The sequence below is a fragment of the Neolamprologus multifasciatus genome, chromosome 13 (assembly GCF_963576455.1).
Source record: "Neolamprologus multifasciatus chromosome 13, fNeoMul1.2, whole genome shotgun sequence".
Classification (NCBI taxonomy): domain Eukaryota; kingdom Metazoa; phylum Chordata; class Actinopteri; order Cichliformes; family Cichlidae; genus Neolamprologus; species Neolamprologus multifasciatus.
The window spans coordinates 9,775,438-9,792,947 of NC_140451.1; the positions used below are offsets into that span (position 1 = coordinate 9,775,438).

At 41.0% G+C, this 17,510-nt stretch overlaps 2 protein-coding genes across 2 annotated transcripts; both read left to right on the forward strand.

Annotated features, from left to right (window-relative positions):
• Positions 1 to 167: 167 nt before the first annotated feature.
• On the forward strand, positions 168 to 8,737 carry mocos (molybdenum cofactor sulfurase). The gene is made up of 15 exons (XM_085183461.1): positions 168 to 607; positions 690 to 779; positions 886 to 952; positions 1,051 to 1,695; positions 1,799 to 1,875; positions 2,014 to 2,213; positions 2,308 to 2,424; positions 2,521 to 2,901; positions 3,009 to 3,171; positions 3,304 to 3,385; positions 3,785 to 3,909; positions 6,273 to 6,369; positions 6,514 to 6,655; positions 6,743 to 6,847; positions 6,971 to 8,737. The coding sequence occupies exons 1-15, from the start codon at positions 496 to 498 to the stop codon at positions 7,076 to 7,078; spliced, it is 2,511 nt and encodes an 836-aa protein (XP_085039587.1). The 5' UTR covers positions 168 to 495; the 3' UTR covers positions 7,079 to 8,737.
• A 678-nt stretch (positions 8,738 to 9,415) lies between these two features.
• LOC146505034 (lysophosphatidylserine lipase ABHD12) lies at positions 9,416 to 16,621 on the forward strand. Its single transcript, XM_085183617.1, has 15 exons — positions 9,416 to 9,471; positions 10,545 to 10,639; positions 11,161 to 11,242; positions 12,434 to 12,549; positions 12,644 to 12,749; positions 12,893 to 13,012; positions 13,128 to 13,158; positions 13,245 to 13,290; positions 13,610 to 13,739; positions 14,914 to 14,951; positions 15,399 to 15,481; positions 15,589 to 15,689; positions 15,804 to 15,882; positions 16,022 to 16,143; positions 16,242 to 16,621. The coding sequence occupies exons 1-15, from the start codon at positions 9,416 to 9,418 to the stop codon at positions 16,261 to 16,263; spliced, it is 1,227 nt and encodes a 408-aa protein (XP_085039743.1). The 3' UTR covers positions 16,264 to 16,621.
• The last annotated feature ends 889 nt before the right edge of the window (positions 16,622 to 17,510 follow it).

A 17,510-nucleotide genomic window follows, 5' to 3' on the forward strand; every position in this document is an offset into this window, starting at 1 on the left:
TAAAAACCAGTGTACATTTTTAAGGACTTTTTTTTTCTTCAAGCTAAACATTTTTAAGATTGCCAACTTTTCTTACGTTTACCTGATGCTCTTCTACAAAAATTGGCCAAACGCGAAGGTTGAGATATTTTTTTTAAAGCGAGTCACGTGACCACAGTGCACCTACAGCAGTTTTGATTGGTCCAAGGAGCAGCATGTTTTGGTGCTCTCTTCCGTCTTCCTAGCGGTAAATAAATAAATAAATAGTCATTACACCGAGGTAAAGTAACACCAACATCTGCTGGGTCGGCGGGTCTTACGCACGAGGACTATAAATGGACGAGGACTACAAATGGACGAAGACTACAAAAGCTCAGCTGCTGTCCGCCGGACTTTACACTCTAGCAGAGTCGATCAGTAACCTACACAGTGATAAGGACTGTGTTTGAAATACTTGAAGCAGGAGCAGTCCCGCTGTGTTTTGTGTTACCTTTGTTCGGCGGAACAATTGTCATAATGGCTTTTCACCAACTTTTCACTTTTGAAACTTTTCAGCAGGTCTCGGGGCGCTACGGTTATGGAGAAAACTTCAGAGACGTGATCGAGCAGGAGTTCACGCGGATTAAAGGTAATGATTGTGCTCAGTCCTGAGCAGCAGCTGTAGTGACGGAACCGCTGGCTGTAAACCGTTGCTTCTCTGTTGTAAACAGGGATAACATACCTGGATCATGCAGCAGCTACTTTGTATCCCGAGTCTGTGCTTAGGGACTACTGCCGGGACATTACAAGCAATCTGTACGGTGAGACAAGTCACATAAAATCCCACCAAGTGTTACTGCTATGTGGTTATTTTTCCTTGAGCCATGAAATTTAAAAGCATCTCCTTTTTGTTTTCCCCTCCAATAGGAAACCCCCACAGCCACAACCCCAGCAGCAGACTCACACATGACACGGTGGACCGGGTCAGATACAGGTAAAGTCTGTGCATGCTCTCAAAATCCTTAATAATGCGCCAGCAACTCCTTCAGTTGGTACTTGCTGGAATAAATGAGTGAAAACATTTTCTTACAGGGTATTGCAGCATTTTAACACCACCCCTGAGGAGTACTCTGTGATTTTCACTTCTGGTTGTACAGCTGCTCTTAAATTAGTAGCTGAGAGCTTTCCCTGGAGGTCGCACACAGAGAGCCAAGCAGGGAGTTACTTCTGCTACCTCACTGACAGCCATACCTCTGTAGTTGGCATGAGAGGACTGACTTCTAGCCAGGGGGTGGTTACCCAGCCCGTCTCCCCGCAGGAATTGGAAAACAGAGCAAAGGATGAAGCTCAAGTTGAAGATGTTATTTGCCAGACACCGCACCTCTTCTGCTACCCAGCACAGAGCAACTTCTCAGGGAGGAAGTATCCCCTTAGCCATGTGAAAGGCATCCAGGCGAGACGCCTTTACCCAGCGTGCGCCCACCAAGGCCGCTGGTTTGTGTTGCTCGATGCAGCCTCTTATGTCAGTTGTTCGCCTCTAAGCCTACAGGACTGCCCTGCTGATTTCATTCCTATCTCTTTCTACAAGATATTTGGCTTCCCCACAGGTCTGGGGGCGCTTCTTGTCCGTAACGACGCAGCAGACATACTAAAAAAGACTTATTTCGGAGGAGGCACAGCAGCAGCTTACCTTTCCGGAGAAGATTATTATGTACAGGCGGCAAATATTTCTGACAGGTAAAACATTCTTACAGCCCATCGAACGCCAGATAGTCTCTGAGAACTCACTGTTGTGAGCATCTGTATTCGAAACGCAATGTTTTTTCTCTCCCCGATAAAGATTTGAAGATGGCACTGTGTCCTTCTTGGACATCATTGGCTTAAATCACGCATTTGAAGCTCTTTACAGAATCACAGGTACTGTTGCCAGAGCATGGTGATTCATTCAATCTGTTGTTTAATAGCGAAATCATGATGCGTATGCGGGTTGTTTATAATCTGCCCCAGGTTAAAAACAACAGCCCTCAACCTTCGTTTATTTCTTTTTCCCTTCAGGGGGCATGCACAACATCCAGCAGCACACGTTCGGCCTGGCACAATACACTTACATGCTGCTGTCAAGTCTTTGCCATGGCAACGGGAGACCAGTGGCTCACATATACACCGAAGGCCAGTTTGACAGTCCAATCACACAGGGCGCAGTCCTGAACTTCAACCTAATGGATTCAAATGGACAGATAATTGGCTATTCGCAGGTGCATGTGGAAAACAGAATTTACTTCTATTTCATAACAGTCTAATAATTGTGTGTTTATGTACAGGAGGTGAAATAATTTCTGTCACTCACAGGTCGACAGAATGGCCAACCTGTACAATATTCACATGCGCACGGGTTGCTCCTGCAACACGGGGGCATGTCAGTCCTTCCTCGGGATCACCAGTCAGCGGGTGAAGAGGAACCTGCAGGTGAGAGATGAAAGAAAGAGAAAATTGTCAAAGTCTGTGAAGGGCATGCGTAGGTAGAATGAAACGTCTCTCTCTCTCTCTCTTTCTCTCTTCAAGGCCGGCCACGTCTGTGGAGACAACGTCGACATAGTGGATGGCCAGCCGACCGGATCTGTTCGAGTGTCCTTCGGCTACATGTCAACATTTGAAGACTGTCAAAAGTTCCTGAACTTTGTGGCGGAGTGCTTCGTAGAGAAACCTGTCAGAGTAGACCAAGAGAGGCTACAGGAGTTAAAAAGAGCTGCTGCAGCGTCAGAGGACTCCAATGAATCTCCTTCAATCAAAATTACTAATGGCGAAGTATATAAAGGAGATGAAAAGAAGCCCACAGAAGCATTACTGAAGGGATTTCAACTGAGAGACTCAAACAGCCATGGGGTGGCTTATACTCTGACCAACATATACATCTATCCTATCAAATCTTGTGGAGCTTATGAGGTTTGAGAACAGCCCAGCCTTATCTCTCGTCTTTCTTTTCTAACCTTTTTCTCTCCTCCCCCTTCTTCCACTCTACCTGTTTTGATTTGACTCTGCTCTTCATGCAGGTCCACGACTGGCCGGTGGGCCCGCTGGGTTTACTGTATGACAGAGGCTGGATGGTGGTAAATGGAAACGGCGTTTGCCTGAGTCAGAAGAGGGAGCCACGTTTATGCCTCATTCGCCCGCAAGTCCACATTCGCTCCAACAAATTGCTCCTGCAGGCACCAGGTCAGACACTCAGTCCATGGCTCACTGGGAATACATTTTTAAAATATATGTCTAAATTTCAGTTAGTCCGATTTTTGTGCCGTAAACTTCAACGAGGATTTTCGTTTTGCTTTTTCTTCAATCGCCCTACAGGGATGGATACCATTTCTGTTCCCCTGGAAAACAACAATCATTCGCACACGAGGGTGTGTCACAGTAAAGTTTGTGGTGACAGGTGAGCTGGCAGCGTTTGAGACATCTGAAAAGCATGAGCTGCAGGAAATATTGTGACACATGTCATTTGTTCTTTGTTTTTCTCTCGTGTCAACGCTCTCCCTACCTGCGTCGTTCTTTATGCTACCCCTTCTTTGTGGATGGCATTATAAGGCCCTCCTCTCCCAGCTTCTTATGAAATTCCTGCTGCTTACCGTTTTTAGGGGAAAACAAACAATAGAGCATTGGATGATATTAATCTCCTCTGACAGATCCCCACATGACGAGTCACAAGCTTAAAAAAAAAAGCCATTCACCCAGTGATTCTCCGATTAGATGTCGCAGCAAATAGTAAGCAGCATCAAAACTCTGTAGATTTCCCCCGGGGGTCTCCTGAATATAATCCTCCTCCTTCCCCAAGGGTGGAGACTGTCGACTGTGGGGATGAGGCTGCATCATGGCTTTCAGACTTCCTTGGACAGCCGTGCCGCCTGATAAAACAAAGGCCTGATTTCACCCGAGAAATGAAGAAAAGGCCGAGTGAAGGTACCAGTACAAGCGTTTCACCTGTTTTGCCTCGCCTTTCTCTGTTTACTCCAGATTTATGTGGAATACAGTACACGAGCAGTGTGACCTTGCATTCAGTAATGCTGGCAACATCTTTTTCTGTGACACTGCTTAAGAGCGTCAGATTGTAATCCAAAAGACTGTGAAAATGCTGCGTATGCCGGGGATTCTCAGCCAAGGATGTGAGTCCCTCATTTAGACTGGAACATGCGATTTGATTTAAAAACATCACACCTACTGAGCAAACATTCACACCTGATTCCCTTTGCACTTTGCAATGTGTGAAAATTATTAATAAGGGAGCAGAAAACATGCCCCATTATGTTCATTTCATCCTCTATATTTTCTTTTTGGGCTCCACTAGAGTAGCTTTGGATGACTCACAGTTCAAAACAATCCTTATTTATCTTATTCCTAGCTTGTGTGCGCCACTCTGACACAAGCCATTTTAGCTAATTCACTCTCCCAGCCTTAAGCCAACTTTTTTCTGATTGGCTGTTCCATTGTAAACACGAGATATGTATATTTAAAGTGCGTTAATGAGTTAAATAAAACTGTGTGCTTAAATTTTGTACAATAGTACAATGAAATTGTAGTACTGTCCCATGTCAGCGTTAATATAAAGGCAAGGAAAACACAATAAATAAATGCATAAAGTGCATCAAGTTCAGTTGTTATGGTTAATATGACTTTATAAAAGTGAACTTAATCTGAGTATGGAGATCCAGGATTTTAATGGAAAGCCTGTGCTACAAACTGGAGATGAGGGATTTGAAAGCTCTGGACATTTAGCGTCCAGGGAGAATCTAAGGCTAGGATTATACCAGGAAATACTTACTTGTACTTTTGCAGGTATACAATGGTCAGCTTGGGTCTGCATGATGTAAATTTCCCCATCAGATGGTGAACTTGAGGCTCTGTGCAGACCTCAGAGTCACTCCCACTTTGTTATGAACAAATGGACTTGCTCCTTGAAGAGGAATGCACACAAATCCAGACACCACAGTTCTTCTTATCGTACCACTTTGAAAGAGTATGATGAGAGGAGCCATGTGAAGTCGGTGCCCTTGTACTGCTGTGTCTTTTGAGCTTGTCTGAAACGACAGCAAATTAGGACATCTCAGCCTCGCCTGCGCAGATGCCAATCGTTCCTTGTTTTGAAATCTGCCTTTTGCAAGTCTCCATATTACCCTCGCGTTTAATACACATTTCTGACATCTTCATTTCCCACACGCCACATCTTTACAACTTTTTTTATTTGTATCCAAGCTAAGCAACAAGGCCAAGGGATGTAAGCACATAAGGAACAAAAGCTGCCTTGAGGCTTACTCCGAAAGTGAGTAAAACCCAGTAGACTCCAATGTTAAAAAGGCCAAATTTATACACATAAAAGCTGCAGAACATAATTTTGATCTCTATGGTCAGATCTCACTTAATAACAACAGTACAACTATATGACAACTACACAGTGTGTGTATATATATTCTGTATAGTGCAGACTATCCAAAAAAATTGCATGTGCATAAAACAAAGTGCATTTGTGTTTTCCACCACTATAGTTTATGGAGTTTGCTAAATGAGCTTGATAACCATAGTCAACTGATTAAAAACAAATCATTAATAAAGCACGGAGTCAAGAAAACAATGGTTGAATCCATCAGTTTATGGTCTAATCCAGTGTACAGTACCACTGCTGATTACGTCTTTAGGAATGTTATGATCTCAGGTTATTGTCCATTTTCTGTAGAGCACTAAGAAACTTGTTGCAACTGTTTTCACAGCCTGAGTAAATTTCCTCATATCGAGTGAAATTTCACTCGAATCTTTAATATTTGTAAGTGTGTTAGGAAATAACTTGCAATTTGACAAATAAACACTCAGAGAGCAATTCTGCAGTCTGGAAAAACTAACTCTTGCTTCAGTATAATATTTCTTGACAAGTTTTATTTACTAGACAACTTCTGTCATAATATTTAATCAATAATTATTTCCTTTTAATTTAAAAAACAAAAATGTATTTATTGTGGTATAACCATCTCATTTTTTGTGGCTGCTCTTTCTCTGCTACAGTTTCTGCAGCTGTCACTTCCTTGTGCATTCTCTGATATTTTTTTAAGAATATTTCAAGGACACAGCAATAGAAGATTTCATCCGTGTAACCCAACAAAACATTTTGTGTGTTGAATTGTGAGTGCACATTTTGATGTGTGCCAAGATTCACTTACATTTTCCAAACACTGTATCTCAGTAAAACCTCAATTACCAGACTTTTTTTAAACGACAGTGTTAATGAAAATGTTTTCCTCAGCTCACTGTGCTAATATGAAGTTGTTCCCTTCTAGCTGCCATCTCCACATCGCTCTCCCTGGTAAATGAAGCTCAGTATCTCATGATCAGCCGTGCCAGCGTGGAGCTCATTCAGAACCTAATGAGCAGCAGGTTTGAACACATGGCATGTTATTCAAAATACACATGGCTCCAGTGAAATATTCAGGATGCGTCGATGTCTGTACATTTGCATCACAGTGGGTCATTTACACAGCAAGGCAAACTAACATGCAATTTCCCCATTTGCCTTCTCAGGCAGGACGATTCTGAGGGCGATCAGCTCCTTGACACACAGAGTGTCATTAGCCGCTTCCGGGCCAATTTAGTCATCGCTGGTGTCGAACCGTTTGAGGAGGATAATTGGTCACACTTGGTTATTGGCAGTACTCAATTCATGGTGAGCTGACACTTTGAGATAAATGATGAAATCTTCAACTGCGGATTTGTCCAAAATGAATATGCTCCCTCTGTGATTAACCTGAAGGTTGCAGGACATTGTGGAAGATGTCACATGGTTGGAATAGACCAAGACACAGGAAGCAAAACAAAAGAGCCGCTAATGTCTCTATCTGCTTACCGCAGCGGGAAGGTCAGTCAAAAGCAATTACTGCACCTTCATGTAGATGCTTTGTGTGGTTGTGTGTTTGTTTGTGTGTGTGTGGCAACTCAAACTCTGTTATTTTGTGATTTTTTTTTTTTAATTTTTTTTTAGGTGACCTTTGGTGTTTACCTGACCCATCAGCTAACAGAGGGCCCCACCGCAGCAGCCAATGTCCTCTCGGTCGGTTCCCTCATACAGCCCAAGCCAAACAGTTCTTAAAGCAGTCGTCTGCAACATCCTCTTAATTTATTTCAGTGACATCTCTGGTCCTCAGAGGCCATTTCTCTGCTGTGCATCCTAAATATCACCTGTCAAACACTGACAGAGTTACTGGAGACGTTGCTCTTTTTCTTTGCATAACCTGAGTGGTCCTCTCAAGTGTCCTTTTCATGCCACATCATTCAGGCTTTCAGATTGTTGTGATGGAAAATGTATGACATTTGGGGATTTTTTTTAATGTAAAGAAGATGTGAAATAAAAAAAAACTGCTGTCACAACTTTGTTGTTGAGCAAATGCATTGCAAGGAGGGTTTTTTTTCTCTCTCTAGAAATAGAAATGTGTACAATTACAAACCAATTCCAGAAAAGTTGGGTTGCTGTGTAAAAGGTAAATAAAAAAACAGAATGCAATCCCCATCACTTTAAACCAACTTTGTCTTCAATGGCTGTTCCTTCCACAGAAAAGAAAAGAAAGTGGCTTGTGCTCACAGCCAGAGCTGAGTGCTTTAGATGACCACATTAATGGAGCCAAGAGTAAATGGTAAATGGCCTGTATTTGTATAGCGCTTTTCTAGTCCCTAAGGACCCCAAAGCGCTTTACACAACCTGTCATCCACCCATTCACACACACATTCACACACTGGTGAGTAGGAAAAAAAATGACTGAAAAGAATGTTTAGATCCCTATGAAGCCCCAGCTTTTGGCTCATAGAGCATACACCCACCTCATTATTTGAAACTTTGGCCATTTATAATATGAGCATCCACCATCCTAGCAATTTTTCATTTCAATAACTGTCATAAGCCTTTGAATCATGGGGTGTCCGTTTCTTCATCTCAGAGTCAACTTTCACTAAGACAGCAACTGCAGACTCCCAAATGCTCTTCAGAGATGTGCTGGCTTAGTGACAATACACAGTGAACTACTTTGATGCATGCGTAATGATGTGCAGTAACAGCAGCCCGTGTCTTTATGTATTTTGATTCAGTTCAGTCGTATTTATACAGTGCCAGTCAACAACAACGACTTTCAGTGCAAGAGCAAGGCTTGACCAGAGAACCCTACAACACAGCACAGAGAACTCTTACTCAGAGGTGGTTGTGCTCCAGCGTAGCTGAGGTAATCCTGCAACTTAATACAAGGTGTGGATCACTTTAGGCCTCGTTACATTTAGTCTCCCTCATCATCATTATCATTCATGTGATGCAGAGCTGGAAAATAGGCATATAGAAATAATGATAAAGTCAAAGTGCGCCAATAATTGTGCACGCTGTGTGGTTTCAATGTGTTATCTGATCCAGAACATGTCAAGCTTGATGCATTAATCCCATCTTATATTAACCCTCCAGACAGTTCTTCGTGAAGGTTTTCCCCATGAAGGTTTTTATTGCCATTTCCTCCCAAACACACCACCAATGTGACTGCTGCCAAAAATCTAAAACATATTTCTTGTAGTATAGAAACCTCCCAGACTGTCGGTGATCAGTAAATGCTCCCAAGGGTGCACTAGTGTTTTTGGTGTGGATTTCAAATCTGTTTTTATTTATTTCTTTTTTCTTTTTTGCATCTTATATTTTATTTATTGCATTTAAAGCATGTTAATTAAAGCTTAAATAGTTGATAATATTTTAGGCCAGTAATAATTTCATGTAATACAGACAGAATATGTGTATTTCCCAAGAAACAATAAAGTTAGATTTCTTGGACAGTAGAAATTAAAGAATCTTTTTTTTCCCCAATAACATTTAAATAAAATTCAAAGATTTGTTTATTTATATTTTCCTTCAGAGGGGAATACTCTTTTTGTCATTTTAAAGTGGTCCTGAGCAGTAGCTCTCCAGGTTTGTCAATTTCAGTCCAGTCCTTGTAGCTGGCCATTTTCAAAGGGTTTTTTTTTTGTCACTTAATGCTGATCTAGGAATCATTCAAGCATTAAAATAAACTTACTCAAAGGATGGACTGGAGTTCTGTCTGCGCATAACTTAGCACACTTATCAAAAAAACAATCTTAAATTGTATCTTTTGGCACTTTATCACTAGAAGCCTTTATCACAACACATGATATGTTCTCATTGCTTTAGCTGAATCTACAAAAAATGCAAAAGATAACACAGGTTGACAGACATAAAATAATGTTTTTGCACCAGCAATGAGATTCTCTAAGGGCTCTTAGCTAAAAACATTTTACACTGTGTTCAGCATGCTATTAAATAAGTCTTACAATGCTGGACAAGTGTGGGGCAAAAGAAGTGTCAGGTCTAAACTACTGGATCAGAAAATCATGTCCTCATGAAACACATAAAACTTCAACAAAGACCTGACACGGGACCTGAAAGATGCATCTGGCCCTTCAGTTGATCAATGAAAAATGCTCTCAGTGGAAAGCTGGCAGGCAAGTAGCCATTGTTAATGATGGGAAACAGGGAGGAAAGGCTGAGGTGTGTCAAATTACACAAGAAGCATGTCTTATGGAGTGAGGAATCCACATTTTAAATTATTGGTTCAATTAGTGATTAATATGTGCAAGGGAGGTAAAGAGAGAGGGGTAACAGTTAATGTCTGCAGCCCTAAATCTCTGCAGTGTTTTGGGGCTGCATTTCAGTCTGTTGGGGAACTTCAGGTAGCCTGGAGAAGTATTCCCGAAGAGTACTTACATAATACTTAATTTTAGGAAGTATTTTGCCCAAACTTCCTTTAAATGCTTTTTTTTAGTAGATAGTGAAAGAACTGGGCCTTTTCTATCATTTAGTTATTTATCTATCACTTAATTACTTTATGGTTGTAGTGAATGGCCATGACGCAGGTTTTTATTAGGAGGAAAAGCTAAAAGATTTATGCCCCTGTTCACAAAGCCTTGCAGAGAGCCAGACTGGACTCTTGCTTCTGACCCGGACCTGATGTTTGACACCCCTTGCCACAGACTGTATCGAGCTGTATAGATTGCTGTCTTAAGGTGTGTAACATATATTGGGGCGATCGTGGCTCAATGGGGCGATCGTGGCTCAAGAGTTGGGAATTCGTAATCGGAAGGTTGCCGTTTCGAGCCCCAGCTTGGACAGTCTCGGTCGTTGTGTCCTTGGGCAAGATACTTCACCCGTTGCCTACTGGTGGTGGTCAGAGGGCCCGGTGGCGCCAGTGTCTCGCCTCTGTCAGTGCGCCCCAGGGTGGCTGTGGCTACAATGTAGCTTGCCATCACCAGTGGGTGGATGACAGGTTGTGTAAAGCCAAAGTTTAAATGGTAAACTAGAAAAGCCATTTACCATTTACCATATATTGTGCTTTGTAGTGCAAACCTGTGCTACCTTAACAGCCTCTGGCACCGCCCTTTCACCGCGAATCAGGTCTGTGAACGGACTTCGGTCAAAGTTTGCTGAAGTTCCTTGCAAGCCATACAACTGTCCCAGACGTTTAGCTGTATAGATAAAGTCTCTTTTTGTTCAATATAACTGACATTAAATAATGAAGAGAAGGGACGTTAAACAGGATAAGCCATCCTCCGACAATAGCGGGGTACAGCGGACTTCCAAATCCAAGAAGAAGGAGGGGACACGGTCACCACAGTGAGTTAGCTAGCTTACCTTACTGCATTAGCTTTTACCTTTTAACGGCTTGTGGAATTAAAAGTTCCACTAGCAGTCTGCACTAAGACAGTTTTCGCGTGTAGTTTATTATTCCGTTTGTTATACGTTTGTAAGCGCATGACAGGCATTTTACTACATGACGCTATATGGTGTTACTACTACAATCACGCTTTTACTAGACCATAATAGAGTTGATAGGTCGTTAGCTAGCTAAATGGACATTGAAGCATTGAGCAAACGCATTTAGCGAAGACAACAATATCAAAAACTCATAAAGGGCGTTGTTGTAAACATTTGAAAATATGTCTTGCATAATGGTCATATGTTGAAATTCTAACGCACTACAGAACAATACAATAACTAGTGGAACAATACAAGTGAGTCGTTTTCCCAAAGTACAGGAATTCTTGTAGTGTTGTTGAAAACTAAACTGTGTCAGGGACTGGAAGTGTCTTGAAAATGTGAAAATATAACATCACTAACAGACGCATCTTCTGCAGAGCGACTGCCCAGTAAAACAAAGGTTGCATTGCGTCGTCCTGCAAAGAATGGCAGCCCGACTATAAACAGGAAAAAAGAGAGGTGATTAATGAAAAATCTGCAGTGAACTTTATTTTTTCAGAAAGGATTTGAATAATAAATTCAAGGAGTTAACTTTAGATTGTGATGGCTTCTGGAACAAGTGACCTCCTAGATGTTTCCCCCGAGCAGTACAAAGAGATCAGTCTTCGACTAAAAGGGCTCTTCTGGCTGATTAAAGTGTTAATGGAAGGGGTGGGATGTATTGTCCATTAATTGGCAATAGTCTGAATAGCATCCTTTTGTCCGCTGTTGCCTCCAGGGACTCCAGACTGACTCCAATGACAGCCTGCCGTCTTGATTAGATCGTTCAGTTCTTCTCTCCCATATTAATGTCTCTATATTAATGCTGCATCCACAGACTGATAGGACATGTGGAGAGCTGTTTGGTGCACACCAGTGGGAATAAGTGAGCATTTCCAAGTGCATCTGCTCAACCTGGTCCACAGTCCCTTCAGTGTGTATCTGAGGGAGATTTTATTTATGTATTTATTTTTTGGGGGGGGGCTTTTGTTTCCCAGATCTTGCCTGAATAGAGCTGCAGGTGGCTTCTTTTTGCACCACTCAACAAACTCATCCACCACACCCCCGTCCTCCTCTCCCCTCACTTGATGCTTCTCACATTTGCTGAGTCATTCAAACTGTCTGCAGGGATGCAGCTGAATTTAGATGTCATGAAGAGGAGAAGTGGGAGCCAAACTTTTTAGTGTTGCTGTAGTGTTGATTTGGTGTTTTAACACAGATTGGACAGTTAGGGGTAGGCGGAATAAAGTCATCAGAAGTTTATAATAATTTTTGGATAAAGAGAGAGAGTCGGTGTCAGTGCAAACAGGAACGGCCTAGTCTACTGAAATTGTACGCCTCCAGACTGTTTTATACCCTTTGTAAATGCTTTCATGTTTATATGACTGATGCAAAAACAGTGAATCATGTTCATGGAGATTTTGCACCCCTTGAGTCACTTGCCAGTGTTTTCCCACGCTGTTTGTACACAGTGTTAAGTCTCAGGTGAACATGCTGAAAACCTGCGTATGCCTATTTTCTTTTACACAAAGACAGTGGAACAAGAATCGAGGAATAGTTGAAGAATCTGTCCGATAAGCAGAATTGCCAATCAATAAGATCTTATCAATATCCATCTTTAGTCTCCAGTCACACTGTTTTTATTTCTGTCTTTTTTCTGTCTCCTTATAAATCCCAAGGGTGGCTAAAAAAGGGCTTATTGGCCCTCTTTGTTATCTTGGTTGTGGTGCCTTTCTCGGTGAAAATGCTTCCAGAATTAATTCAGCACTTTGTTTACACACACAGAAGTATGGGAAAATCCAGTTTGCCGCTTGGATGTACTGTAAATCCTTAGCTTGCTACTCAGAAAAAAAAAGCACCTCTCTTTTTTCCTGTTTATAGTCAGCCTGCCATTCTTTGTTGACCTCAGCCGACCTGCTGATTTCTCCCTTAATCACACCATCAACATGTACTTAACATCAGAGGAAGGCGTATCCCTCGGCGTATGGTGAGCATAAGCTAAGTTCAACTTTTTTTTCTTTTTTTCCTAGCATAGCTTTTAAAATCCTAAGACTAAAGGACAACACTTGTTTTTTAATGATCCAGTTGTTGGTTGTATTTCTAAGCGGTGCATTGTTTTGACCGTCAAAGGCACACTGTCCCTGAAAGTCGGTGGAACGAGGCACAGGGGAAAGACTTGGCGTGGTACCAAAACACTTTAAGGGATGGAAGTCCAGTTTTCATATATCTTCATGGAAACACAGGCACGAGGTATTATAAATAATGCATTTGTATTACAGCTGCAGATACAAAGAGTAGAGGTTCCACACTTTGGAAAAAATACCCATTTTTTGGCTCTGTGGCTTTTTTTTTATGAATCCAACAGGGCAGCTCCTCATCGGGTGGGAGTTGCAAAAGTGAGTGATCACAAATACAAACATATTAATCTTTTAAAAGGTCTTTGTGGCCATTCTGATGACAAATAAGTGTTATGTGTCAACAGATATTGAGTGCTCTTGGTTACCATGTCCTGGTGCCTGACTACAGAGGTTGGTACAAATGAAGATTTATGACTCTTATTTAAACATATTTTCTATTTCCGTGCTTTTTTGCCTTAGTATTGATTGTAAAGCAAAACCTTCTCACATTGATTTAATATCATTTGCAGACATATAATCACTGTGAACTAATTTTGTTGCGCTTGATGAGTTGTTTGTTGTAAGGCAGTCAAAAGAGATCAGTTCAGCTTCAGGTCAATGTCTGATGAGGGTTTTCCTCTAAGTGACTGCCACCTTGTGGCTGCTTTGCTCTCAAGCTCAGCTCTCTGACGTGACCGCGAATAGCAAATGATGTGACAATCTCTGGCAGGTTTTGGAGATTCCACCGGAGAGCCAACTGAAGCCAGTCTGACCACTGATTTCCTCTGCGTGTACAACTGGGTCAAAGAACGCAGCAGAAACAGCCTTGTCGTTATCTGGGGACATTCTCTTGGCACTGGGTCAGTAACGAAAGACTCCTGATGTGCAGCATTTTGGAAACCTTTACACACTCCCAAAAAATGTTTGGAATACTTGTCACATCCTCCTCCTTTTAAAATATTGAAGTAATAATCTGCAACAGTCAAGAGCTATTCTAAATTTCATTATCGAATTGGACAGAAAGCAATAATGCCATTCGACTGTAAAAAGTAAAATTTGCTTGTTGGGGCAAAAAAGTCCTGCATAGGCTGCAAAGTTGGATTTCTACTATAAAACCTGATAGAAGCAGCTGGATGGCGTTGGTACAGTTCTTTTTACTTCAGGCTTAGGATAAGCTGCTGGTGCAAAAGAAGAGATAAACTAGTAAATGATTTAGCTGATCTTAACCAGGACCCATCAGCTGAACAACTGAAGGTAAATGATGAGAAGCCATAGCAATTTTAGTTCTACCAACTCTTCCAGGCTGTTTTTATATGCAAAAATGATGAACAGGATCAGGAGGCTAATAACATTAATGAGCAAAGTTAACAGTTGTCAAAGAAAACATCTTAAAAATACATAATTTCCTGGTGCTTAGGCCTGGCAGGAGGGTAGTTTAAATCTGGAATAATTCATCAGCAACTGTGTGGTAATGATGGCAGATAGTTCACAGCCCAGCTCGGCACCCTAAAGATCCCTGTTTGGAAGTACTTCAGATTTTTGTCACTAGGCAGCAAATTATGGAACCTTACCTGTACTGACTGACTGAATAGAAACGGAGGAAGCCTTATGAATAGGCAAGTGATAAACGCTTTATGCAACGCAGATCCCTCATGAATTTAATATTTCCCGTTTCATATTGAGAAATAGCTTTTCTGTCTTTTTCCAGGTGGAGATAATTCGGTGCTTAATGTCTATTTTTTATGTTAACCTAATTTTTTTGTTCATTTTCTAATATCTAGGTCTTTTTTTTAAAAGACGTGTTCATTTTGAAATGAATGTAGTTGCACATTTAGCTGTTTTTCATTGTATTGGTTCACCCTTATAATGCTCAAAACAAGATACCTCGAACCAGTTTGCATTTCTTTAAAAAAACATAATCAAATTGGATTTGGTTGAAATTAGTCGACAGCTTTAATGAATCTGGCAACATCGATGAGATGAGAAGGTGACGTAGTGGATAAACCGAAAATGCTTTTCTGTATTTCCGTGCAGAGTGGCGACTAACACTGCAGACAAACTTCTGGAGCAGGGTAGGTTTTGCTACTAATGAATCAAGCAAAAAGAAGTAATGCCTGATTTAAACTTCTGCGAGGAGTCTTTGCAGGGCCTACAACTTAACCTTTGTCCCCACATTTATTTTTGTGCCCTGCATTCTGTTCAGTAATTAATGGTTACCACGTGGTAACCATTAATTACTGAGTCCTCATGTTGATGCTAAGATTATTTTTCCTTATACTGAGGTGATGATTGTTATTATCTCACTGATAAATTCAAAGACTGCAGTGAAAAGCAGCACAGGAGGAATCCAATTTATAACCCAATATCTGCGGCTACATCGACCGGACGTGTTAGCTGCGTTTCTTATAAGGTGCACGTCAGGTTGCATCGTAGGCTATGATGTAAAGTTCCCACTAAAGCATAAATTGGGCATAAGAGCTCATGAGCTCAACATGGTGATTGTTTCCCGTTCTTTTCAGGAGTGGTGTTTGATGGGGTGATCCTTGAAGGCGCATTCAATACTGTTCGGCAAAATATTCCTCCATTTAACCCTTTTGCTTGGGTATGCTCGTCTAACCTACCACTTTTAGTATTTGCTGTATTTATTTCGGTGACTGTGTTACTGCATCATAACAGACTTTACAATGACTTTTTTCTTTGTGTTTAAAGCGTTACTGGAAATTTCCAGGCCTTGGTTACTTATACCGAGCACCATGGGAGGATTATAAGTTTTTCTTTCCTACAGTAGAAAGTACTTTCCTACTCAGTAAGTTGGTTATGTACATACAGTAGTGAGATATTAAGAGACATGTAATACGTTAATAAGCTAAAAATGTTATTACTAGAAAAATGCTGTGATTTGATATAGCTCTGTTATTCTGCAGTTTGAAGAAAATGAGAAGCCCCATACTTTTCCTTCATTCTGAGGATGATCACTTGGTTCCCATTGAGGTTGCTCAGCAGGTATCAGTGGCACAGACAGCTGCTTGTCATTTAAAGTAAACTGAGTCAGTGTTTTCATTAGAGCTGTAAGTAATTAATGTCTCTTCTAGGAACATTTTTGTTTTAGGTGAACTGAAATTCCTTCTCTTTACTCCCCCAGACATACGAGGTGGCAACGCGTGCCCAGAATACAGAGAGAGTCAAGCTGGTGACATTTGAAGGGTCTCTGGGATATCTGCACAACGGCTTATACAGAGACCCCCGTCTGCCTGAAGTCGTAAAGTGAGAAAACATCACACTAATCGTGCTCGTAGTGATTACACCAAATCTGCTTCATTTCCACAACATGTGTACTGTGTTCCCTCGTGTCTCTTCTACAGGAGGTTTGTGCAGTCTTTGTAATGCTGGAAAGACGTCTGAAGCAGAAAGGCCTCGTCATACTTCACATGGAGACCACTGATTTAATGAGTTGCTTTACTTATTTTGCAAAAAAAAAGTGATTTACTGAAACATCTTAATGAATTCTGAACACTGTAAATTGAATGAGTTTAAAGTTTTTAATGAACTGAAAGAATTTTTGAAGCTTTTATAAGATTGTGTTTCTAAATGAGTTGCAGCTTTAGGATTGTTGATTTTTGTGATTGTAAATAGGAAATGGAAATGTGAGACATTACCACACAAGTGATAGCTTGTGTTATCTTCTGTTATCGCAAGTGTCGTTAAAGAAAAAAAAGGAAATAAAGACAGAAATCCTGAGTTACATCATCTAAACCACAGAATATGTAGAGCATACAGATAAGTTTTTGAGAATTTCATTTTTATGTCTGTCTTGTTAAAAACAGCTACAAGATGGGACCTCTGAGGACTCCTATAGCTATAGTTCAACATGTATGATATCCACAAAGGTGTTAAAAAAATCTGCTAATATTAAATGATTTCTTCCACTGTAAGGAAATACAAGGAAGGAAACACAAGGAAATGGTATATTTATCATTGCATTAATTAAAATTATGTTGACTGACTGTGAACCAAGCCCTCTTGTAAATTATGGTAATGTCATCTGCTGTGCAGTTTCACCCAAGTAGGGGGCAGTAAATGAGAAACAGGGTAACTTTCAGTTAAAGTTGATATTTGTAATGTAAAACTAATTTTCATTTTGAAGCGTCAGAATCTGACTCAGACAATTGTACATATTAAATGACACCATAGAGCATTTAAGTAGTCAAGGAAGACGATCGTCTGTTTGAGAATACAGTCAGCCTACCTTGAGCTGAACTGTGTCCTTAAAGATAAATGTAGTCAAAGTGCATTGAAACTTTTAAGTTACAGTCTTAAACTCAGGTTCAACTTATCAGCTTTATCCAAAGAATAACCTAGAACTGCAATCCAAACAAGTAGGACATTTAGAGGTTGTTGTGCTTGCTTAAAAATTGTGCGTTATCGTGGCTCAGACTGACAAATTGTTCGGACAACTTTGGGCCCATTAAGAGGCCTCATCAGACAGTGAATAGACCCGCTTGTTGTACTCGAGGATCATGTTTCATGCACCAGCTCTGTCAAAGTTGAAGCTCCAGTCTTTGCAGTCGGATGACGTGGCCGAAGGTTGCGGTAGATGCGCCGACAGTTTCTATAATCACCGTGTATCCATC